Here is a 26,875-nt window from a genome sequence, read left to right as displayed (position 1 = left end):
CTGGATTGACAACATGGCCAATGTTGAATATTTGTAATTTTAAGCTTGGAAAAGAGACCACCCTTAAAGCCAGAAATGGGACCACACACCCACTCCATTGAATAGCAGGGTAGTGATTGCTTTGCAATGCTTGCAGTTAGCCACTGATTCCTTCCAAACCACTCAATGTTGAATTTGCGATTTCCAACTTGTTGTTCTATGTTTATGTCCAATGGCCGAAGAGCACCGAAATATTGTATCTATAATTTCTCTTAATTATTTCTGTTCATAGGACACGGATTAAAAAGGATTTGCCAGTATATTGTTGATTTGATTCATGATGATAACTGCTAACTAAGATTTTGAAAGTAGGATGTTGACATGATCAGTTCAATCAAAGCTACTGTAGATATAACCTGATTTGACGTCATTTTATCAATGACCTTGAACCTTGGATTCTTGGATGGGCACTTCTAATGTAACCCTATGTTAGCACCCAAGGGGCTTGAATTTTCAAGCTCTTACCCTTAGATTTTGGCAGTGACGTAGTGTCCCCATGAGTGACAGAACACTAAGCCAATCACGGCGCAACAAGAGAACATTACCAACCCCTACGCTCTGTATTTTCCACCGGCTGCCCCCACACTACCACAGAAAGCACTAAGCTAGGCTGAAAGACCTGAATTTTGGAACTGCCTTAAGAAATCAAAAAATAAACCATGTTTGTATGCGGCTTTAATTCAATGATTATTATTATACATGGTTTGAAAACTGATATGTTATATCCCAAAATAACATGCAAAAAAAGGCAACCCTACCAGTCAAAGGTTTGGACACACCTAAGGGTTTTTCTTTAATTTTACTATCTTTCTACATTGTAGAATAAAAGTGAAGACATCAAAACTATGAAATAGGACATGGAGCCATGCAGTAACCAAAAAGTGTTAAACAAAACTAATTTGATATTTGATATTCTTCAAAGTAGTCACCCTTTGCCTCGATGACAGCTTTACTGACTCTTGGCATTCTCTCAACCAGCTACATGAGGTAGTCACCTGGAATGCATTTCAATTAACAGGTGTGACTTGTTAAAAGTTAATTTGTGGAATTTCTTTCCTTCTTAATGTATTTGAGCCAATCAGTTGTGTTGTGACAAGGTAGGGGTGGTATACAGAAGATAGCCATATTTGGTAAAAGACCATGTCCATATTATGGCAAGAAAAGCTCAAATAAGCAAAGCGAAACAACAGTCCATCATTACTTTAAGACATGAAGGTCAGTCAATCAAGAACATTTCAAGAACTTCGAAAGTTTCTTCAAGTGCGGTAGCAAAAACCATCAAGTGCCATGATGAAACTGGCTCTCATGAGGACCGCCACAGGAATGGAAGATCCAGAGTTACCTCTGCTCCAGAGGATAAGTTCATTAGAGTTAACTGCACCTCAGATTGCAGCCCAAATAAATTCTTCACAGAGTACAAGTAACAGACATATGTCAACATCAAATGTTCAGAGGAGACTGCATGAATCCGGCCTTCATGGTCAAATTGCTGAAAAAAAAAACACTACTAAAGGACACCAATGAGAATAAGAGACTTGCTTGGGCCAAGAAACATGACCAATGGACATTAGAAACACTGTCCTTTGGTATGATGAGTGCAAATGAGAGATTTTGGATTCCAAACACAGAGTAGGTGAACGGATGATCTCCGGATGTGTAGTTCCCACCGTGAAGCATGAAGGAGGAGCTGTGATGTTGTGGGGTGCTTTGCTGGTGAAACTGTCTGTGATTTATTAAGAATTCAAGGAACACCTAACCAGCATGGCTACCACAGCATTGTGTAGTGATATGCCACCCCATTTTGTTTGCATTTTTCAACAGAACAATGACCCAACACACCTCCAGGTGGTGTGAGTGCTATTTGACCAAGAAGGAGAGTGACGGAGGGCTGCATCAGATGACCTGGCCTCACAATCACCGGACCGTAACTTCTCTAGGGTAGGGGGCAGCATTCGGAATATTGGATGAAAAGCATGCCCAAATTAAACGGCCTGCTACTCGGGCTCAGAAGATATGATATGCATATAACTGGTAGATTTGGATAGAAAACACTCTAAAGTTTCCAAAACTGTTAAAAAAGTGTCTGTGAGTATAACAGAACTGATTTGGCAGGCGAAAACCTGAGAAAAAGACATTCAGGAAGTAGTTTTTTTGTTGGTTTTGTAGTTTTCTATTCAATGCCATTACAGCATCCATTGACTAGGGACTCAATTTCCAGTTCCTATGCCTTCCACTAGATGTCAACAGTCTTTAGAAATTGTTTCAGGCTTGTATTCTCATAAATGAGGGAGTATGAATGAGTGGACCCTACTGTGTCGCAGAGCTTTTTCATGCGCAATCCCGAGAGAGTGCATTTCTTGTTTACCTTTCAAATTGACAACGTTATTGTCCGGTTGAAATATTATAGATTATTTAGGCTAAAAACAAACAAAGTTTCTATGAACTTTACGGATACAATTTGGATTTTTTTGTCTGCCTGTTTTGACTGCGTTTGAGCCTGTGGATTACTGAAGAAAATGCGCAAACAAAACCGTCTTTGGATATAAAGATACTTTTTATCGAACAAAAGGAACATTTATTGAGTAAATGAATGTCTTCTGATTGCCACCATATGAAGATCATCAAAGGTAAGTGATTCATTTTATCTCTATTTCTGAGTTTTGTAACGCTTCTGCTTGACTGGTTACAGTTTGTAACAATTTGTCAACTGGGCTATATTCTGGGCTGGGTATGTTCTGGGCTAGGTATGCTTTCGCCGAAAAGCATTTTATAAATCTGACACCATGGTTAGATTAACAAGAAGTTAATATTTAAACCTATATAAAATATGTTTTGTTTTCTGAATTTTTATAATGAGAATTTCTGTATTTGAATTTGGCGCAATCTCACTGGATGTGGCCAGATGGGACGCTAGCGTCCCACATTCCCTAGAGAGGTTAACCCAATTGAGGTGGTTTGGGATGAGTTGACCCACAAAGTGAAGGAAAGCAGCCAACAAGTGATCAGCATATGTGGGAACTCCTTCAAGACTGTTGGAAACGTTTTCCAAGTGAAACTGGTTGTCCAAAGCTGTAATCAAGGCAAAGGGTGGATACTTTTAAGAATCTAAAATATAAAATAGATTTTGATTTGTTTAACACTTTTTTGGTTACTACATGATTCCATATGTGTTATTTCATAGTTTTGATGTCTTCACTATTATTCTACAATGTAGAACATTGTAAAATTAAAGAAAAACCCTTGAATTATTAGGTGTGTCCAAACTTTCGACTGGTACTGTATAAACAGTTGAAGTCGAAAGTTTACATACCCCTTCGCCAAATACATTTAAACTCAGTTTGACAATTCCTGACATTTAATCCTAGTAAGAATTCCCTGTTTTAGGTCAGTTAGGATCACCGCTTTATTTTAAGAATGTGAAATGTCAGAATAATGCTAGAGAGAATTATTTATTTCAGCTTTTATTTATTTCATCACATTCCCAGTGGGTCAGATATTTACATATAGTCAATTAGTGTTTGGTAGCATTGACTTTAAATTGTTTAACTTGAGTCAAACATTTTGGGTAGCCTTCCACAAGCTTCCCACAAAAAGTTTGGTGAATTTTGCTCCTGACAGAGCTGGTGTAACTGAGTCAGGTCTGTAGGCCTCCTTGCTCGCACACGCTTTTGCAGTTCTGCCCACAAATGTTCTATAGGATTGAGGTCAGGGCTTTGTGATGGCCACTCCAATACCTTGACTTTGTGGTCCTTCAGCCATTTTGCCACAACTTTGGAAGTATACTTGGGGTTGTTGTCCATTTGGAAGACCCATTTGCGACCAAGCTTTAACTTCCTGACTGATGTATTGAGCTGTTGCTTCAATATATCCACATGATTTTCCTCCCTCATGATGCCATCTATTTTGTGAAGTGCACCAGTCCCTCCTGCAGCAAAGCACCCCCACAACATTGGCAACATGATGCTGCCAACAGTGCTTCACGGTTGGGATGGTGTTCTTCAGCTTGCAAGCCTCCCCTTTTCCCTCCAAACATAACAATGATCATTATGGCCAAACAGTTCTATTTTTGTTTCATTTGACCAGAGGACATTTCTTCAAAAAGTACGATCCTTGTCCTCATGTGCAGTTGCAAGCCGTAGTCTGGCTTTTTTATGATGGCTTTGGAGCAGTGGCTTCTTCCTTGCTCAGCGGTCTTTCAGGTTATGTCGATATAGATACTTTTGTACCGGTTTCCTCCAGCATCTTCACAGGGTCCTTTGCTGTTGTTGATTTATACTTTTCGCACCAAAGTAAGTTCATCTCTAGGAGACAGAACACGTCTCCTTCCTGAGCGGTATGACGGCTGTGTGGTCCCAGGGTGTTTATACTTGCGTACTATTGTTTGTACAGATGAACGTGGTACCTTCAGGCTTTTGGAAATTGCTCCCAAGGATGAACCAGACTTGTGGAGGTCTACAATTTTTTTAGGTCTTGGCTGATTTCTTTTCATTTTCCCATGTTGTCAAGCAAAGAGGCACTGAGTTTGAAGGTAGGCCTTGAAATACATACACAGGTACACTTCCAATGGAACAAATGATCAATGATCAATTAGCCTATCAGAAGCTTCTAAAGCCATTACATCATTTTCTGGAATTTTCCAAGCTGTTTAAAGGCACAGTCAACTTAGTGTACGTAAACTTCTGACCCACTGGAATTGTGATACAATGAATTATACATTAAATAATCTGTCTGTAAACAATTGTTGGAAAAATTACTTGTGTCATGCATAAAGTAGATGCCCTAACTGACTTGCAAAAACTATAGTTTGTTAACAAAAAATGTGTGGAGTGGTTGAAAAATGAGTTTTAACTTCACTAGGGGGCAGCATTCGGAATTTTGGATGAAAAGCGTGCCATAATTAAACTGCCTGCTACTCAGGCCCAGAAGATAGGACATGCATATAATTAGTAGATTTGGATGGAAAACACTCCAAAGTTTCCAAAACTGTTAAAATAATGTCTGTGAGTATAACAGTACTATTCTTTTGAAAGGCTGTTTTTCCTTTGAAAGCCCATCCACCATACAAAAACTTGGGGCCCAGTCCATGACCTCTATGGCTTCCTCAACATGTGACCAGTCTTTAGGCATTGTTTCAGGCTGTTACTCTGAAAAATGACGGAGACACTGCACTTTCAATCAGTGGCAAGTGGACATTTCCATTCATCAGCCATGTGTCTGATCGTGAACGCACCTTTCTTGTTTCTCCTTTCCTATTGACGAAGCTTTTGTCCGGTTGAAATATTATTGATTATTTTTGACAAAAACAACCGTAGGATAGATTTTAAACATTGTTTGGCATGTTTCTACTAACTTTTATTGTACTTTTAAAAACCTTCGTCTGGAATTAGTGCACGCGCCTTGAGTTTCTGTGGCTAGGAGCTGACCTAACATAATCACAAAGTGTGCTTTCGCCGTAAAGGATTTTTGAAATCTGACTCAGAATTTGCATTAAGGAGAAGTTCATCTATAATTCCATGCGTAACACTTGTATCGTTTCTCAATGTTTATGATGAGTATTTCTGTTATTTGATGTGGCTCTCTGCACTTTCACTGGATGTTTGTTTGAGACAATGCATTTCTGACCATAACGTGCCAATGTAAACTGAGATTTTGGGATATAAATATGAACTTTATCGAAAAAAACATACATGTATTGTGTAACATGAAGTCCTATGAGTGCCATCTGATGAAGATCATCAAATGTTAGTGATTAATTTTATCTCTATTACTGCTTTTTATGACTCCTCTCTTTAGCTGGAAAAATGGCTGTGTTTTTCTGTGACTATGTACTGACTTAACATAATCGTTTGGTGTGCTTTTGCAGTAAAGTCTTTTTGAAATTGGACACTGTAGTTGGATTTACAAGAAGTTTATCTTTAAAATGGTGGATAATACTTGTATGTTTGAGGAATGTTAATTATGTGATTTCTGTTGTTTTGAATTTGGCGCCCTGCAATTTCACTGGCTGTTGTCGAGGTGCGAGAGGTTAATGACTCCGACCTAAGTGTATGTAAACTTCCGACTTCAACTTTACATAAGGTCACTTAGAAATGTCCTTGTTTTTGCACGTTGTGTTGGCTAACCTAAGTTTAACATTTTATAAGGCTTATTGATCATTAGAAAACCCTTTTGCAATTGTGTTAGCACAGCTGAAAACTGTTGTCCTGGTTAAAGAAGCAATAAAACTGCCCTTCTTTAGACTAGTTGAGTATCTGGAGCATCAGCATTTGTGGTTTCGATTACAGGCTCAGTTTACTTTCTTCTGAAACTCATCAGTCAGACGAGTATGAGTTGTATGAGATCTTCAGTTTCTAGGCAATTTCTCACATGGAATAGCCTTCATTTCTCAGAACAGGAATAGGCTGACGAGTTTCAGAAGAAAGTTCTGAACGCTTAGGATATACAGTATAGGTGTTCACAAATGAACAGGACATTTGATTGAAAGTAGTGGGAGACACATTACTAGGTCTGGCCAGAAAATTACACACAAATAAGCTATATTAACACAATTTTTCTTGGGAACCAAAACAAAAGAAGATTTACAGCAGTAATGCCTCAGAGACGAGAGGTGCTACTGGTTCTCACGCAACATGACGACACTACTGAGCCATGGAGAGAGTGGTGCCAAGACACACACACCTGTGCGCAAGTATTCACACACGCACACACACCTCCCCCACACACACAAAAATCAACCTGCAACAAAACATGCTGGGAAATATGATAATGAGGCCCCACCCACGTCTTTTTCACTCAGAGAGTTACTCACACAATCGAGTAACAATAACACCACGAGATTTAAAATATTTATTGAATCAAATGTCCTGTTTCGTTGTGCTGAAATGTAGGTAAGGTGACCGACATTCCTAACACTAATCTGAATAAAAGGCATAGACAGTTACATCAAAGACTAAATGCACTCTGAAAAGGACGACGGGAAAGTAAACACTAGTGTTTAAATCTGAACACTTAAACTATACAGTATAGGTGTTCTCCTGGTTGGAAACTGACTGGAAAAAGCTGACTATCATGTTTTAATCTTGCATTCTAAACGCCTGTATTTAAGATGAGAACACCTATCGGCACGTCAAAATGTCTAATATTTCGGTTTTAAACACTGACATTTAGGTTATAAACGTGTCACATGTTTTATGTTTTTACAGTGTACGCCACTGTCTTACAGTTACACGACTATCAGGCCTAATGAACAACTATACTGCTGAGTTGGTGTTCACACGGGAGCTCTGAACAGTCACTTTGGTGTTTTATTCATTTTTAGTAACTGCTCTATGATGACAAAGTGGCGAACAGAAAGGGTGTGTTCGTAAATTCAATCTGGAGTGCCAGAGTGTGCTCAGAGTGCGCTCCTGGCGCTCGTAAATTCAGAGCTTTGTCAAGTTGTCCATTTGTAAATTCAGAGTGTTTCGCTCTCGGAGAGTTCAGAGCGCACACTGGACACTCTGGTGAGGAGTCGGCTTGATCTGAGTGTTCTGACCTCACAACGGAAGTCCAGCACCCAAGCTAACTGGCTAACATTGGCTGGCTTGCTAGCTACTTCCAGACACAAATAAGAGAACAACTCACTCTGACCATTTTACTCACCGTAGCAGAGCTGGTTAGGCTGTTTTCATGTTATCCAGAGGGTTGGTGACTGTGCTGCTGGCAACAATTTAATGAAGTTTTTTTACTGATGTTTACTGACACCGGCCATATTCATCAGATTTTGAGCGTTCGTAAATTCATCAGTTGTTTTAGGTTCTGGCACACTCATTTGAGAGTGCTCAGAAATCAGAGTAGATAGCCAGAGTAAATTTACAAACGCACCCAAAGTAAGATACATTCTAATCTCGAATGCGTCAAATCTCCACAGCCTAATACAGTATCTTCAATTCTGAAGCTACGATGACATAATGAGTGATGCATTAATATTCCATTAGCGGCCCATTATTGACACACATCTCCCATATAAGTGTGATGGGTTCTGGGAAACTGAAGATACATTCATCTGGAGCTGTAGTTGTGGTTCCATAAGTAGCCACAGAAGAGAGGCCAAGAGAAGGCAGGAAGCCCGAGCTCCTGCTCCTAAAAACGCTGTGCTTAGTCTGCAGACTCTGAACTGACAATCTGGAGTTGTCACTACCTGTTCGGCATTAGGAACAGATGCTCCAGTCAGTCTGATACCTTTTTCTTTCCCCTCGCTACAATCTAAAAAGCTCCGGAGCAGACATTTCCAGTCCCGGTGGGAGTTTCTGTGCTGTTTGAACTGGATTTCCCTTTGACACTGTAAGGTGAGTCAGGGACCTCTGTCTCTACTAGGACGGTATCAGAATACGAAGTGAGATACGCACGCACAGGAGCACGCACATATGCCGGAGCGCGCACGCACGCACGCACACACACAAACACACACACACTCTCTCTCAATTTGCCGACAACAACAATACATAACATGAGAAAAACAAACAAACAAACACACCATAACAGTATGCATCACTGAGCCATGTGCAACTTCCATTACAGCATATAAACATACTGGAAAAGGAGTTCACAGGGCAATCAATTTGCGGGAGACATAGTGTATTCAACAACACAACATAACATTAAGTTCAGCAGCCCTCACAGTCCCAGTGGCCACCACAACTGTAAATCCACTTCTTACTAAAAGCAAAATGTGGTTGAGGTGATTCAAGTGTGGCAGCGGAGAGCTCTGGACTCAGGAGCCTCTGTTAGCTAAAGTTGTGTTTCTGTTTTCTGTTTGACAGAGCACAGCAAGGTTCAGGACTATTATAACGCAACACGCAGGTCTGTTTGTATGTGTGTGTGTGTGTGTGCATGCGTGCGTGCATATGCGTGCCTGTTTGCACAACCATACCTTACCTGGCAGGTAGACAGAGAGCTAGACAGGTATTATTCTGACTGGGGAAAGTAGTGGGAGACACATTACTTGGTCTGGACAGAAAATTACACACAAATAAAACACCTTTTTTTTCTTGGGAACCAAAACAAAAGAAGATTTACAGCAGTAATGCCTCAGAGGCGAGAGGTGCTGCTGGTTCTCACGCAACACAACGACACTACTGAGCCATGGAGAGAGTGCTGCCAAGACACACACGCACACACACCTCCCCCACACACAAGACGGTATGCACACACACACACACTCACCATGTACAAAGTGTGTGAGTGCACATGTGTGTGAGTGCACATTAAGCAGTGTGCATCATGTCTTCAGCAGCACTTTCTCACCAGCCGCAGAAACAAATAAAGAGAACACAGGGCCATCTGGGACACGGACTAGAGCTCACAGTTCTGCCTCAGTACCCCCGGGGCTCCACGCCTCCCAACCAGAATCCTCACACATTCCCCCAACACTCCCCACACACTCCCCTACCTACACCCTCGACACTTGCCCACTCCGAGCCCTACACCGACACACTCCCAGCACCACCAGCCAATCTCACACAACACACTTGGTAAGTAAGGAGTCCAAGCTGATTGGGAGGAAAGGAGAGGGGGGGGTCTACATGAGAACTTCACAACAGGAGATGAAAAGTTCAGTTGAACTCTGGACAGGGACCTGCTGTGAGAAGGTTGCTGACAGAATGAAGAACGGAGAGTAAAGGTGGAGAAGCATGACTATCTATGTGTATATGAAGGTCTAGATAGAAAGAGGATGCAGAGAGATAAATAGTGAAAATAGAGAGTGGAAATAAGGGGTGAAAGTGGCCTAGGGAAAAAAGAGGTATGGAGAATGGAGCGGAGGGAATTGGACTTGGCTATGGCATTGTAAATATGCTCCGTTAAGGTCACGTGTAGGTTATGCCTCTAATATCACAGTATTACATGGCGTTTTCAGGAGGAGGAGCAACTCCATACAGTTATATAAAGGACATAACAGGGTGGAAATTGTCAATTTCATGCCGTTTCACAAGACTCTCCGCTACCACAGACGGTATGTCCTGAGTCTGGCAAGAGATACTTCCCTGTCTATCTCCTTCAATTCTACAGCTAACTGCTCCTAGTCTAACTGCTTGAGGGAAAGGGAAGGAGAGAGTGTTAGCCCCGGATAGAAAGTGAGATGGAGAGAGAGGAATTGGGATAGAGATGGAGAACAGAGAGCACTCCCAACGGCCCTCACTGACGGCACCGCACCCAGCACACACTACACATGTCTCCTACTCACATAGTCCGTTGAATCCTCAACGTTCCACTAATGATAGGGAGCAGACAGAATGGAGGGAGAGAGGTCAAACACAGAACAGCACAGACAGAACAAAAAAATAAGTGATTTTTTTTAAAATCCGTAGTTAGGAAAAGGGCCATAGGCTATACTACAGGCACTACAATAGTGCCATGCTCAATGTGTCTGTATAGGTAATTAGTGACTGGTAGAGAGGGAGAAGAAGCTCGATGGGGGAGGGAAAGGGTTAACATGCAGTAATGAATACAGGTAGACGGGTGGAAGAAGGGTGGTTGCTCTCCACAGCGCCATCTAGTGAGCACTGCACCATGTCCTGAGGGGGAATCTGTGTTAGTGGGAGTACCCTGCTGCTACACCTACTGTGTGGGTTCATCGATCAGGGTTAAAGGCAATTATCAAAACACAAGGTCAGTCTTCTGCTTTAGCCGAGAGAACACTGCCAACTTACCTGCAACGTTCTTCCAACCTCCTGCAACCCTTGAGAAAACATAAAGGTTCCCAACAAATGCATAACTCTTAAAAAATGGCCTGGTTTTGAGACACAAATCAACTGCCTTGTTTTTCCATTGGTATAATTTAAGCCTTTTTTATATTTCAGGTGGCCAATATTAAAGAAGGTTGACATCAAAGCCAGGATGATACGATAAGAGATAAAACAAAAAGGAAGATTGGCAATAAAAATAAAACACTGCCTCTGAGCTGAGCACGCTGCTAATTCTTAAATAGGGTATGGAAATAGAATGCATTCATTATTAGAGTCTAACTGGGTCTTCAAATGGCTGACTATAACAAGCTCTCTCAGAGAGAGAGAGAGAGAGAAAGAGAGAGAGAGAAAGGCTTCTAAGGATGCAACTCCCATGATATTACACTTCAGATCTCGAAAATACTGGCAGAGATGGTATGGGAACTAGAGGGAGGGAGATTACAAAGACAATAGAGCGAGTTAAAGGAGGAGATTTGTTGCGTTCTTTGTCTGATCTGTGCTTCTTCTTCCTGTTTATTCCTTTCATACTCAATACTCCACCGCACAACACAACATATACTCAACCTCTCAGCTTTCTGCCTCATACATTACAGAAGACCATGCAGCTTCCAGAGGGGTGGCTTTAAATGCGGAAGACACATTTCAGTTGAATACATTCAGTTGGACAACTGACTAGGTATCCCCCTTTCCCAGTCATGTGTGTGCGCGCGTGCATGAGTGGAAGAGTCTCACTGAGAGAGAGAGAGAGAGAGAGAGAGAGAGAGAGAGAGAGAGAGAGAGAGAGAGAGAAAGAAAGAGAGAAGTAGAGAGCTCAAGATCCTCTCCTGTGCTGCTGTAATGTGTCTGTCATTGAGTTGAGATTACATTTCACCTTCAGAGGTTAGAGCCCTTTTGCTTATTCAGCAGCCAGTCTGGGGATTAAATTGTTCTCCTTCGCTGTGAGGTACCTGCACCACCTATTCCCTTCATTCCCACTTCCCTTTCAAATAAAGCTGGACAGAGCCCCTTAAACTCTACATTCAGGCTCCAGACCCCTCCCAGCCCCCCAATAAGCTTGCCCTGTCCATCCCTAATCCCCATACTTCCCAAGCCAGACCTAGCCAGTAGAGGCTATTCATCCTCTAAGTAAAGGCAGTAATGGTTGATAGAGATTAAACTTAGTCTGTCTCTCTCTCTCTCACTCTCTCTCACTCTGCCTCTCTCTCTGACTCGCTCTCTCGCCCGCTCCAACTGAAACCCACGACACGTAGCAGGTGCCACAGCAGAATTGATTCAGAGACACATGGGATTTGTATTCCACTCCACGACCTTGCTGACTAAAGGAAAATAAAAGATAAAGGGGCACGGCGGCACGCTTCTTTTTTCTAGCTGCTTAGAAAAATGACCTTATCATAAACAAGAGCTGCAGGGCGGGTGTACTGCTGGGCCTGCAGGGCTGGGGACAGCGAGCTGAGAATCAGCTATATAGCCAGGTCCCCTATTGGAAGTGCACGCTGTGCACTAAATCATGGAAAGATGCATCATCATAGTACAGCAAACACTAGGCAGAATAAAAAATAGTCTGAGGAACTGTCTCTCTGTTTCCTAAAGTAACTGCTGTGTTCCTTCACTCGGAAGGATTCTGTCTGGAATTGTGTGTGTTCATATCTACCCGGAATCGTAATATCTCCCATTTATAACTTTTGATCATACACTATTTCCTTCATAGCAGTCTCAGTTGCTTGGAAGAACAGTTATGGAATGGGATAAGCTTATTCCAGAAGCTGAAGTGACATTTTAAAAACATCTTTGACAACATCCTCAGATAGAGCTACAGACATTCTGTGGACTTATACTGTATGTGATGTGAAAAACTCCCGAAACAGAAATGACTTAGCCGGAGGCTATTCCGTCACACAACACAAATGTTTATCTCCAGAACCCATAAAAACACTTGACAACAAAGTCAATAACCCGAAGATGAGGGAAGGGAAAGGGTCAGGTAAAAGATTGACACATTGTCCTTACACAGTGAACCATGAGAAAAGAGAGTGCATTTCGCTTAAGTTGAGCGGAATTGAGTGGAAAAGCTCTTTGATAGAACATTTTGTATTTACTATATTTACTATAGTTTTTAAAGGAGGAGGTGGGGAGGTGAAGAGTGTAGGATGGGACTGAACTCTATATGACCCTGTAGCCTTGGAGTAGCTGCCCGTCACAGCAGCCTTCTGTGTGTGAGGTCACGGCTGTGTGACAGTGGTCCCTGAGGGCCAAACTGAACACGTCAAAGTCACTTTAGCCTGTTTGACCCCGTGTGAAATTAGTTAGTGAGCGGAACTGGAAGCCCTGACCGGTAAACAGACTACCACAGAGCGCTCCAACACTAATAGACCATGTGTTTGTGAGTGGATGTCTGACTGGTGTTCTAAATGGCACCCTATCCTTTAAATAGCGCACAACTTTTGACTAGGGCATAATAGGGCTCTGGTCAAACGTTGTAAACTATATAAGGAAAAGGGTGCTATTTGGGATGTATCCTCTGCCTGGGCACTGTTCATGCAGTATGTGTCACACAGTGCAGGTCAAAAGGTATTCCACTGCTTGAGCCACACACTCACTGACACCAGAAAGGTCAATGCTACTGGACTGCAGGACTCTGGACAACACTACAGCGATAATCTACTCTGCCCTGCTGCACAGTTCCATGAATAGGAAACTAGACCTTTCAATTTGCTGTTAGCAGTGGTCCTCTAACTCCAAGGTCATGGGTTCAATTCCCGTAAGGATCACATAAACTAAGTGGCATACAGTACCTAGTTCCTCTTGGAGTGACTATAAGTACTGTAAACCTATAAGGAGCCACTGGTCTGCCTGCGCTTTAGTTCTAGATAGTAATGCTACTGAACAGTACTGGACCCAAAAACCAGATTGGAATTTTTGAATAATACAGTTGGCACTTACTTTTTTTTTAGCTGTTTGAAAACCAATATCTCTTAAGAATGGGAGGTTGGAGATTGGCCAAAAATTGCAAAGAGCTGAAGAATCTAGATTACTTTTCTTCAGAAGGGGTTTCACAATGGCAGTTTTTAGTGCAGTGGGGAAAGTGGAATGATTACCAACAGCTTGTACTTCTTCTGATATGCAATTAAAAACTGTTTTGCAGAAGGTGGAGGGGATAGGATCGAGAAGGCAGATAGAAGGCTTAAGTTGTGATATCACTTTCCTGAGCATGTCTGTGTCAACCAGGGAAAATAAATCCATAGTGCCTTTTGCCTGGTAGACTGGGGCACAAATCATCAAACTTCTCATCGGGTTTCGCTTGACTGATACCCAGCCTAATGTTTGTTATCTTATCTCTGAAATATGCTGCAAATGCCTCACATTTAGATGTGGAGGAAAGTTCACATTGGTTAGCTGAGGTAGGATTTATCAGGACACCAATGGTCGATAAGTGTCACGTCCTGACCTTTTTTATGTCGCTATTTTAGTATGGTCAGGGCGTGAGTTGGAGTGGGCATTCTATGTTTGTTCTGTGTGTTATAGTTCTATGTGTTTGGCCTGGTATGGTTCCCAATCAGAGGCAGCTGTCAATCGTTGTCTCTGATTGAGAACCATACTTAGGTAGCCTGTTCCCACCTGGTGTTTGTGGGTAGTTGTTTTCTGTGTCTGTGTCTTCACCATACCGAACTGTTTCGATTGTCATTTCTTTCCTTCACTTTGTTATTTTTCGTGTTCTGATATAATAAATTATCATGGACACTTTCAATGCTGCATTTTGGTCCGATCCTTCCTACTCCTCATCAGGCGAAGAAGAAGTTAGTTACAGATAAGAGCACTCACAAATTATTCTGATTATTAGTGATCAATTTAGGAAAATTGGCCCATCTGGCATTTCTAATTGCCAAGTTGCTCTCTCAGAATATAATAATGGACCTGCAACTTTGAAAGAAAAAGCCTCAGAGATGCTCTGTCAGGATGAATTATCTGGGCAGATGTTGCTAAAGGAGCCAATAATTCACAGACCGCCGCAACAGAGGGAAACTTTCAGAATAGCAACCCAGAGAAAAGCATTAGGGTGCAAAGGTCTCTCTCAGAATGCCAAGTTGCTCTCTCAGAATATCATAATGGACCTGCAACTTTAAAAGAAAGCCTCAGAGATGCTCTGTCAGGATGAATTATCTGGGCAGATGTTGCTAAAGGATCCAATAATTCACAGAACGCAGGAACAGAGAGAAGCCTTCCGCACAGCAACACCGAGACAAGCATTAGGGTGCAAAGGTCTGCCAGGATGTGTTGTACTTTTCTTTATTTCATCATTCCTCTGACACCGAATAAAAATAAATATATGGGATAACAGCTATAGGATAACAAATCCTTTGTATTTTATAATAAAAACAACAGTAGACTGTATAGTGCCTGCTTTTTCCAACTTAGAACTAAAGACCTCAGCTGAAAACATCCTTTTAAGTAGCAGACACTTATGACACAGTTAGTGCAGCACCCACACTGACACAACATCGTCTCATTATAAAATTGCTATATCTATAGTTGATAATACAATTTTCCTGTGTGCAATGTATCTCATCATTTCCTGTGATCAAATTACTTTCTTCCTGGCACTTGACTGTGACAGCTCTCGCACTCTCTCGCACTCTTTCGCTCTCTCTCTCTTTCTCTCTCTCTCTCTCTCTCTCTCTCTCGCGCTCTCTCTCTCTCTCACTCTCTCGCTCCCTCTCAATCTGTCCATCTCTCTTTTAATGAAGTGTGTCCCATTGGCTGTTCTGTAGAAAGCATAGCGACTACAATCCTTTTCGGAACATTTCGTTTTGTTGGCGGTTGGTCGTTCAGTGAGCTTTCAAACATCTCTGTGGTCATGCACGGCAGTAGGCGGTATATGTACTGCTGCGGTTAGTTTCACACACAGATGCCTGCCTGAAACATATTGAAGCATGCCTGGCAGCTCTCCTTGAACATGACTAAGGAAATACCTCAGGGATATATGTTACATGGTAGGAGAGAAGACTATCTCGTTGTTAGAAGCAACTGTACTACTGTTAATAAGCAGCACTATAGCTTTCGACTGAAGTGTTTGGAAAGTATCTGCTGGCTACACCTGTGTAGAAGACACAAACAACTAACAACGTACACAACTGGGACCTTCAAGTGGTAGCTAATTGTCAAAGAGAATGTGTGTACTGCCATTTGTGAAGTTACACCACGCACTGTGAAGGCAACCAGAAAGAGAGAAGGGCTCTTCTCTCCTCTTTTCTCTCCTCTTTTCTCTGTGCAATAAATATATGCCAGAGTGTGGGCTTCAAGCACCAATGCTGCCCTTGTTTATAGGTAATCACCCCTTACCACCCACACACAACGACACTCTCCCTCCCTCTCTTTTTCTCTCCTATCTTTCTCTCTCTCTTTTTCCTCCGCTCTCTCTTCGATCTCTCCCTCCTCTCTCTCTCTTTCTCTCTCCATCTCCTTCTCCCCCTGCCTCTCCCAGTGACCAGTCTCTGCTGAAGCATCCGTTTTTTTCCCGAGCTCCAGGAGACACAGATTAGCGTTTGATAGATTAGGACCGTTTTATCTGATCAGACAAGCCTTCCGCTTCACAACCATCAAGCCTTCCGCTCCAGGTGTCCAAAAATAGGCCTGACTTCAAACCTCAAAACAACCAGCGTGTAGAAAAACAACACTCTGTTTGTTCACAAGCAGAGAGAGAGAGAGAGCGAGAGAGAGAGAGAGAGAGAGAGAGAGAGAGAGAGAGAGAGAGAGAGAGAGAGAGAGAGAGAGAGAGGAGAGAGAAGAGAGAACGACACAGGAGAGAGTCAGGTATAAACAAAAACGATATAAGCGTCGTAAAGCACAGGGCAGGGAGTTGGCAGGCAATTAAGCCTTTATGTTCCTCAGTGTCTCTAACCCCCACGGCCAATAATTTGATATGGTGGAATTTACTCTGTCATTAAGGGTTTTGTCATAAGCGTGACGAAGAGAGCAGTAGTCCAAGCTTGATTGCTGTTCTATAGAGACCATCCACAGCCACAGTAAAATGGCGAAGGGATTTTAAAAGCTTCCTTCAACTGATAAACAACACACTACTAGGCCTACACTCCAAAAGGGTTCTTCGGCTGTCCCCATGGGAGAACCCTTTTTGGTTCCAGGTAGAACCCTTTTCGGTTTCCGAACCAAAAAGGTTTCTTCAAAGGGTTATCTTATAGGGACAGTAAAATAACCCTTTTAGGTTCAAGACAGTGAGAGTGTAGAGTGATGACAGCTTATAGTCTAGCTAATGTGTTAGTTTCTCTATCACTAAAATTCTGTTCTCTCTCTCTCTCTATGCCCTTGGTTGGTAGGTCTATAGTGATCACAGCTTCTAGTCTTGCTAATATGTTTCTCTGCAATGAGCTTCTCTCTGTCCTTGGGTGTGTAACACTGTATAAGCAACCGAGGGGAATGGTTATGGCCTCTTTCGAACAGATCTAGTCCCCAGACTTCATCAGTAGCAGTGGCCAGAGAGCCTGTTTTTCATGGAGCTGACAAGGACGCAGGCACCATAAATATGGACACAGCACAGCCAGCCGCCATGGTATGAGGAGCTCTCCACTGGCATAAAGATCTGAGCCTGGCAAAACAGCCCACTTAAAGTGATTCAGCACCGCACCAGGGACGGAATCAATCCATCACATAAAATCGTGTGATGTGTATAAGACAGACCGAGAGAGATCCAACAACACAGTGTGTGTGTGTGTGTGTGTGTGTGTGTGTGTGTGTGTGTGTGTGTGTGTGTGTGTGTGTGTGTGTGTGTGTGTGTGTGTGTGTGTTGTATATTACAGAGATCCAAACAACACAGAGTGTGTGTGTGTGTGTGTGTGTGTGTGTGTGTGTGTGTGTGTGTGTGTGTGTGTTGTACATGACAGAGATCCAAACAACACACCGTGGAAAGATTCAGCCAAATAAGGCCACATGCATGGCAGAACAGATTCCAATGAAGAGGACTAAGGAAACTACTGCAGAATTCTAAAATGAAAACGCTCCACTGGCTTGGCAAGATAAAAAGATAAAAACAGACAAAACTCTATGAATGAAGGTAGTAGGAAAGGAATGTGTGTGTGTGAGTCTGTACCGTGGATGTTTGAGTATGTGTGTGTGTCTGTGTGTGTGTGTGTGTGTGTGTGTATTGCTCCACACTGTACGTGTAGAGATATGTCGATTCAGTGACTTATACTTACATGCCAAGTGTGCAAAGCTGTCATCAAGGCAAAGGGTGACTACTTTGAATAATCTCAAATATAAAATATATTTTGATTTACTACATGATTCCATGTGTTATTTCATAGTTTTGATGTCTTCATAGTAAAACAAAAAAAGAGTCTGGAATGAGTAGGTGTATCCAAACCTTTGACTGATACTGTACGCACATTTAAAACATTCCGCGCGTTGTGTGGGTGCGTGTGCATCTATCGGTAACACATGACATACACACAACAAGTAGGTCACATGGGGGCGAGGCGTTGTGACGTGAGGTTTTGCTTTATTTGTTTTCTGAAACCAGGTTTGCTGTTCACTTGCCCTGTATGAGATGGAAAGGAGTTCCATGCAAACACGGGTCTGTATAGTATTGTACGCTTTCTTACATTTGTTCTGGACCTGGGGACTGTGAAAAGACCCCTGGTGGCATGTCTGGTAGGGTAAGGGTGCGTGTAGTGCTGTGTGTAAGTTGACAATGCAAACAATTAGGAATTTCCTTCACATGAATGTTTCTTGTAAAAACAAGAAATGATGCAGTTGTAACGAGTGCGCTGAGAGTCGGGAAGCAAGTTCAGGGAGTGAGTGTTTTAATAAAATAAAACGTAACATAACACAAAACAAGAAACACTAACAGCACTCAGACATGAAACTGAAACAGAAACAATGACGCCTGGGGAAGGAACCAAAGGGAGTGACATATATAGGGAAGGTAATCAAGGAGGTGATGGAGTCCAGGTGAGTGTCATAATGCGCTGACGCACGTAACGATGGTGACAGGTGTGCGCCATAACGAGCAGCCTGGTGACCTAGAGGCCGGAGAGGGAGCACAGTAAGTCTTACTGCCACAGTAAGTGGCAGCAGTAAGTATTTCCTTATCTCTTAGCCCTCGAGAGACTGGCATGCATTGTAATGATTTTAGCCCTCTGAATACAATGAAGTGCAAAACCTGCCTCTCAGTTCTTGGCCAGCTGAAGCTTAACTAAGTCCTTCTTTGCAGCACTTGGCCATATGACTGGACAATAACCAACATAAGATAAAACTAGAGCCTGCAGGACTTTCTTTGTAGAGTGTGGGGGGGGGCAAAAAAATATAAAAAAATATGAGCCTTCAAGCCCTTTTAGGGCAACCGGCCGTGATTGGGAGTCCCATAGGGCGGCACACAATTGGCCTAGCGTCGTCCGGGTTAGGGTAGGGTTTGGACGGGTTAGGCCGTCATTGTAAATAAGAATGAGTTCTTTACTGGCTTGCCTAGTTAAATAAAGGTTAAATATAAAAAAGCACATTCACTCACAGGGTGAGATATATGTGTGCGTATGTGTGTGTTTGTGTGGGTGTGCACATCCGTGTGTGCTTGCGTACATGGTTGTGTGCGTGCATGCATGTGTAAGTGCTTATGAGTGTGTGTGTGCATGCGTGTGTGTGTGTATATATGTGTATGTGTATGTGTGTGTGCGTCATTGCCTGCATCTGGGTGTCACAGATGTGATCGGGGGATGCAGAATAGCTGCTCCTTGCCCAGATAAGACAGGAATGTACCTCATGAAGGAAATCAGAGGTGAAACTTATCTCTGGGAGAGAGAAAAAAAAACACAACGTGAAATGACATGAACGATAGGCCCTCACACCGTATGTCTACTTGACCTTTCAGCTTGGCCAAGAAGTGGTGCAGGATGTGAGTGTGTGTGTGTGTGTGTGTGTGTGTGTGTGTGTGTGTGTGTGTGTGTGTGTGTGTGTGTGTGTGTGTGTGTCAAAGACGAGATGCAGCAGCCATCAAGGAACAGGGATTTAAAAAGTCGTCTTTGGGTGGCTGTCTGATAGCAAGGTCACGGGAAATGGTTGGTCACGGCAAAAACAGTAGGTTGGTGGAACCAGCCCGATCTCCCTATAGCTCCCATTTTGTTTCACTGTGAAGTAAAAGGAATCGTCAGGTCAACATGCTAGGGATGCGAGAGTTGATCAATTCTAATTAAGACATGTGTAAGGGTCAAAGGGCTCTGGTCAAACGTAAGTGCACTGTGTAGGGAATTGGGTAACATTTTGGTACAGCTTTACAGCTTTATGGAAAAATACATGCTAAGGTGTACGGTTCAGAGACAAAATACATTCACAGCACGTCAATACAAATATCAGTGATGTGGATAATAGCTCTGCCTGAACGAACCGCTGTGACTCAGCATCAGAATCAGACATGGCAGTGAATTGTGAATTGTCTCATTGTACATCTCATCACACCTCTATACCTACCATGTCAGCTAGGCTTGTCTGCAGTTATCTGAGGAGAATGGCAAAGGGTGCTAGCACTGATAAGCTGGGAACTGGAGGAGGGCTTGACACCGTGTGCTTGACACTGTGTGCTTCAGAGAGAAGGAAGGCATGCTCTCACAAGCTCCTAATATGACTAGAGATCCTCTTATAAGCATTCCTAATACAACGAGAGAGAGAGAGAGAGAGAGAGAGAGAGAGAGAGAGAGAGAGAGAGAGAGAGAGAGAGATGTGTGTATGTGTGTGTGTGAGCAACCCTAATCAGGATTAAATCTATGCTTTTTCATATTCCTCATTTTCGAGTAATACTAAACCCAGCAACAATATGAAATACAATAATGTTCCTAGAAAAACAAGGCAGTGAGTTGACATTCTCATCTACATAAAAGGCAGACCAACCCGCATTCATATCTACATAGAATATCACCCAATGCATTTTCATCATCAGCATAGCTAGAGACTGAACAGAGTTATCTTGGTATGTCCATCCCTGCCTTATTCCACTGAAGAGAAAATGGAAAAGGGGGATTTGTTCACTGTGTTTTTTAAAGGCAAATACATAGGAAATACACAGGTCCTTTTCAATCACGTTAAGAGGACTGACTAATTAACTAATCATAGTGATTACCTGACCACCATTCTCTGCCACTGACAGAGAGTAACGATCAATCCTTACTGAACAAAATCTCCCCCAGTTCTCCATTATGAGTGACTAAGAACTGTGTGAGGTGAATGGGAGGGCTCTTTGAGAGTTTGAGAGACCTGGGTGGGTTCTTTGAGCGTTTGCTTGAGCCTTCCTGGAGTGCCAAATGGCCGGGCAAGCTCAGCACATCTTACGTATTCATTGTTTTGCAGTTAAAGTTGTAGAAATATTTCAAATACCATTCGAAACCCAGGTCTGACTGGGACACTGTGGCACTGGCAGTGGGACAGTACCTGTGCCTCGGGTAGGGAGACGTCCATGATGTTGGGCTGGCCTCGTGGCGCTCCATTCTCCAGTCGTGAGAAGACCACCTGGTACCCCCTGATCTGCCCATGCTGTTTCACCTGGAGGGGGGGCTTCCACATCACCCTCAGGGCTGTAGAGTTCAGGGCATCAGCCTCCACCTTCCTGGGAGGGGCTCCGGGCACTGGGGGAAAAGGATAACAGGTAACAGAGGTTACATAATAATTGAGCGTACTGCAGGTAACAAGTTAAGCTTCAACTCTGACTGAGGGTTACAGCTAGGCTTAAACCTGTGTCCAAAATGGCACCGTATTTCAGACGTAACCAGAGAATAATTTAAGATGACCAAGCAAGCCTGTTTCAAACACTGTGCTCTGTAGCTTGCTAGATCTCTATCGGAATGGCATCAAAGCTTCATCAAAGAAACAGACCTATTGAGAAACATTGAAAGGTCTGTGGAGGTTCAAAGGTAATATGAAGGTAGCATAGTTCCCTTTGAAGGTTAGATAAATCAAAGCGTCTCGTGGTTTCTTGGGGGGGACATCAGCGGCTGGGTTGAGTGGCCAGACTTACTGTTTCATGGCAGAGGAAGAGCAGAGCTGCTATTTAAACAGGCTAATTATGAGCTGGATGCATGATCAGCTACCCAGGGAGGTTTTAAATTAATACAACTATGACGTCAATAGAAATGAGCGGAGATAGATTGGCTTGATAAAGATAGTCAATAGGAAGCAGTGGAGAGTGAGGAGGAAAGGACGGGAAGCGGTAAAGTTAAAGGCCTGTATTAAGAGATTAATACATAGATATAAGCAGACTGTTAGTGTAGTACTCTACACCAACGCAACACTACATATCCTAACGGAAAGGAAAAGCTCAGTATCTGCCAGTCAGCACTATGCACAGCAGCTCTGCTAATTGGAACAATTTAACCTCATAATACATCTGCAAGCTTCCAGAATCCTGCAGAATCCTGCCGCCTCGGTCGACCTTCAGAAGAACAAAAGTCAATATGGCTCTTGTATTAACAGATAAATACAAAGCCCAAGTCTACATCCCAAATTGCACCCTATTCCCTGTGCAGTGCACTACTTGTCAAAAGTAGTGTGCCGTGTAGGCAACAGGGTCCCTTTTTTAGAACACACGCCATGCCTGTGTAAAATGGAAGAGGAACTGATGTAGAGAACCCCAGCACGTATACACAGACACACTCATGATGCTGTTGAAGTCTTTTAAGTTCGGTCTTCAAGGATTTCAATCCAGAGTACTGCTGGATGTAAATTGTTCATCCTGTCTTCAGACTTGTCCAAAGGGTGCGTACACTGACAAAATTGCCGGGTTATTTGGATGACCCAACCGCTGGGGTTGTAGGCATTGGGTCACTTATCAAATCAAAATCAAATCAAATGTTATTTGTCACATGCGCTGAATACAACAGGCCTTACAGTGCAATGCTTACTTACAAGCCCTTAATTAACCAACAATGCAGTTTTAAGAAAATACCTACAAAAAAAGTATGAGATTAGAATAACAAATAATTAATTAAAGAGCAGCAGTAAATACCAATATCTATATACAGGGGGTACCGGTACAGAGTCAATGTGCAGGGGCACCAGTGTCGAGGTAATTGAGGTAATATGTTCATGTAGGTAGACTTATTAAAGTGACTATGCATAGATAATAACAGAGAGTAGCAGCAGCGTAGAAGGGGGATGGGGGGGCAGTGCAAATAGTCTGGGTAGCCATTTGACTAGATGTTCAGGAGTCTTATGGCTTGGGGGTAGAAGCTGTTTAGAAGCTTCTTCGATCTAGACATGGCGCTCCGGTACCACTTGCCGTGCGGTAGCAGAGAGAACAGTCTATGACTAGAGTGGATGTAGTCTTTGACAATTTTTAGAGCCTTCCTCTGACACCACCTGGTATAGAGGTCCTGGATGGCAGGAAGCTTGGCCCCGGTGATGTACTGGGCTGTACGCACTACCCTCTATAATGCCTTGCGGTCGGAGGTCGAGGAGTTGCCATACCAGGCCGTGATGCAACCCGTCAAGATGCTCGCGATGGTGCAGTTGTAAAACCTTTTGAGGATCTGAAGACCCATGTCAAATCTTTTCAGTCTCCTGAGGGGGAATAGGTTTTAGTTGGGTTGTTTTCTTTAAAAAGAGCAAGGTTGGGAAGTTGATGCTGGGTTATTGAGATATGACCTAGCCGGTCTGATGAGAAGACTGGAGGCGTGGCTTTTTAGGGGTGGGGCTTTCAGATAGTTCTTTTTGGATACCGTGACAGTCAATGTAATTCTGGTTGATCTGTTCTGCTATGTTGTTATCACATATTGAGGTTGAACACTAACATTTTTGTAGCTTTGAGAAAGCGTACTAGTTTCTTAAGAGCCTTCGGAAAACCCAATGCTGGGATGATTACCACTTTGTTATAGTATGCAAATAACAATATGCATATTATATTTGAATATTTAAAGTGCAAGAATGTTAAAGAAAATGTTTCATTTGCAGTGTACGAACATAATTGATAAAGATGGATGGCCAAAAATAACTATCTGAAAGCCACATCCCCAATTAGCCTCACCTCCTGAAAATAACCTAAGGATTACATTAAAAAAAGACCCAGCTGCTGGGTCAATCCAACATGAAAATGAATAAAACCCAACTCATGGTTAAATTAACCCATGTTTGGGTAATCCCAATATCCCAACATGTTGGGTTATCCACGCAACCCAACTGGCTGGGTCAAAATAACCCAGTGTGTGTTCTGTCAAATATTTACCCAGCGCTGAGTTTCCTAATAACCCAAATTGGGTTATTTTTTACCCATCATTCTTTTTAGAGAGTAACAATAAACCCTATTGTTTTCAACCAACATACTGCCATCTCTCAGTGTTGGGGCTGCACAGGGATGTTGGACTCAAACTGAGGGCAGCTGTGATAGTTTGTCTCCATCTTTCTCCATCTATTGCTCCCTCTCTCTGCTACCCAGCTCTCTTTCTTTCTCAATCCTTCCCTGGCTGTCTGCTACTCATCAGAAAGACAGAGAGCTCCCACTCACTCCCATGGAGTCTCCATGGAAACCGAGGTGCAGAGACAGATTAGGTTCATGCCATGTTCTCTTGTTTCTAGAATGTCCCCTCTACTCAGGTCCACATGAATGAAGTTGCTAATGCACTTTTTCCCAGAATCCCACTGCATGAATGCAATCAAGCGCACATCATGTGCTTGTCAGCTCAGGGCAGCGGGAAAGTGATTTAGCAGGTAATTCAATAAAGATCTGGGACAGATTGGGAATGTATAGGCAAAGTCAGTTAGGGGGTCACTCATCCCACTGTAGCAGAGGAGATAGAGAGGAGAAGAGAGAAGGATCTGACGGTGGCCATGCTGTCAGTAAGTTTTCAGAACCCTTGACTTTTTCCAAATTTTGTTGTGTTCCAGCTTCACCTGGAATGCTTTTCCAACAGTCTTGAAGGAGTTCCCACATATGCTGAGCACTTGTTTTCCTTCACTCTGCTGTCCGACTCATCCCAAACGATCTCAATTGTGTTGAAGTCGGGTGATTCTTGAGGCCAGGTCATCTGATGCAGAACTCCATCACTCTCCTTCTTGGTCAAATAGCCCTTACACAGCCTGGAGGTGTGTTGAGTCATTGTCCCGTTGAAAAAAAATGAGTAGTCATGCTGGTGAAGTGTGCCTTGAATTCTAAATAAATCACAGAGTGTCACCAGCATAGCACCCCAACACCATCACACCACCTCCTCCATGCTTCACAGTGGGCACCACACAGGTGGAGATCATCCCTTCACCTACTCTGCTTCTCACAAAGAAATGGCTGTTTGAACCCAAAATCTCAAATTTAGACTCATCAGACCAAAGAACAGATTTCCACTGGTCCAATGTCCATTGCTCGTGTTTCTAGACCCAAGCAAGTCTCTTCTTATTGGTGTCCTTTAGTACTGATTTCTTTGCAACAATTCGACCATGAAGGCCTGATTCACGCAGTCTCCTTCAAACAACTGATGTTGAGGTGTGTCTGTTACTTGAAATCTCTGAAGCATTTATTTGGGCTGCAATTCCTGAGGATGGTAACTCAAATGAACTTATCTTCTGCAACAGAGGTAACTCTGGTTCTTCCTGTCTTGTGGCGGTCCTCATGAGAGCCAGTTTCGAAGTTCTTGACATTTTCCTTATTGACTGACCTTCATGTCTTAAACTAATGATGGATTGTCATTTCTCTTTGCTTATTTGAGCTGTTCTTGCCATAATATGGACTTGGTCTTTTACCAAATAGGACTATCTTCTGTATACCACCCTTGCCTTGTCACAACACAACTGATTGGCTCAAACGCAATAAGAAGGAAATAATTTACACAAATTAACTTTTAACAAGGCACACCTGTTAATTAAAATGCTTTCCAGTGAAGCTGGTTCAGAGAATGCCAAGAGTGTGCAAAGCTGTCATCTCGGCAAAGGGTGTCTACTTTGAAGAAACTAAAATATAGCTGTTTGAATCAGGTGTACAAAACCAAAAGTAAAAGACAAACATGAAACTTAAGAACAGGAAGAATAGAAATAGAGCACATAGAACAGATCTAATGCTTCTTAGACTTGCTTTTAATGACAACATAAATCTATAACTGACATTTCTACAGTATGCGAATTTGGTTGGGTCGCCCAAAAAGTATTCAATCCCTTTCTTAAAGCAAGCCTTAATAAATTCTGGAGTAAACATGTATCACATAATAAGTTGCATGGACTCATTCCGTGTGCAATAATAGTGATTAACATGATTTTTGAATGACTACCTCATCTCTATACCCCAGTGAATTTCAAACACAGATTCAACCACAAAGACCAGGGAGGTTTTCCAATGCCTCGCAAAGAAGGGCACCTATTAGTAGATAGGTAAAAACGTTAAAAAGCAGACAATGAATATCCCTTTGAACATGGTGAAGATATTAATTACACTTTGAATCGTGTATCAATACACCCAGTCACTACAAATATACAGGCATTCTTCCTAACTCAGTTGCCGGAGAGGAAGGAAACCGCTCAAGGATTTCACCATGAGGCCAATGACTTTAAAACAGTTACAGAGTTTAATGGCTGTGATGGGAGAAAACTGAGGATGGATCAACAACATTGTAGTTACTCCATACTCCATTTTACTCCATAATAAACCTACTTGACAGAGTGAAAAAAAGTTAGGCTGTTCAAAATAAAATGTTCCCAAAACATGCATTCTGTTTTCAACAAGGCACTAAAGTATCACTGCAAGAAATGTGGCAAATTAATTAACATTTTGTCCTGAATACAAAGCTTTTTGTTTGGGGCAAATCCAACACAACACATTATTGAGTACCACTCCATATTTTCAAGCGTAGTGGTGGCAGCCTCATGTTATGGGTATGCTTGTCCAGTAATTGTTAAAGACTGGGGAGTTTTTCAGGATAAAAAATAAATGGAATGAATCTAAGAACAGGCAAAATCCTAGATGAATATCTGGTTCAGTCTGCTTTCTACCAGACACTGTGAAAGGAATTCTCCTTTCAGCAGGACAATAACCTAAAACACAAGGCGAAATCTACACTGGAGTCATACTAAGAAGACAGTTGATGTTCCTCAGTGGCCGAGTTACATTTTTCACTTAAATCTGCTCGAAAACCTATGGCAAGACCTGAAAA

At 42.5% G+C, this 26,875-nt stretch overlaps 1 protein-coding gene across 1 annotated transcript in view; it reads right to left on the bottom strand.

Annotated features, from left to right (window-relative positions):
- Nucleotides 1–26,875, bottom strand: part of LOC139406745 (receptor-type tyrosine-protein phosphatase F-like) — a 453,529-nt gene that overhangs the window by 70,657 nt on the left and 355,997 nt on the right. Inside the window, exon 14 of the mRNA XM_071149731.1 lies at nt 21,186–21,379. Within this exon, the coding sequence (XP_071005832.1) occupies nt 21,186–21,379 (194 nt within the window). The remainder of the gene's footprint in view (nt 1–21,185; nt 21,380–26,875) is intronic.

The sequence above is a fragment of the Oncorhynchus clarkii genome, chromosome 4, assembly GCF_045791955.1.
Source record: "Oncorhynchus clarkii lewisi isolate Uvic-CL-2024 chromosome 4, UVic_Ocla_1.0, whole genome shotgun sequence".
In the NCBI taxonomy this organism is placed as follows: domain Eukaryota; kingdom Metazoa; phylum Chordata; class Actinopteri; order Salmoniformes; family Salmonidae; genus Oncorhynchus; species Oncorhynchus clarkii.
Note: the sequence above shows the minus strand (reverse complement) of the source record. Positions and strands in the feature narration are given on the sequence as shown.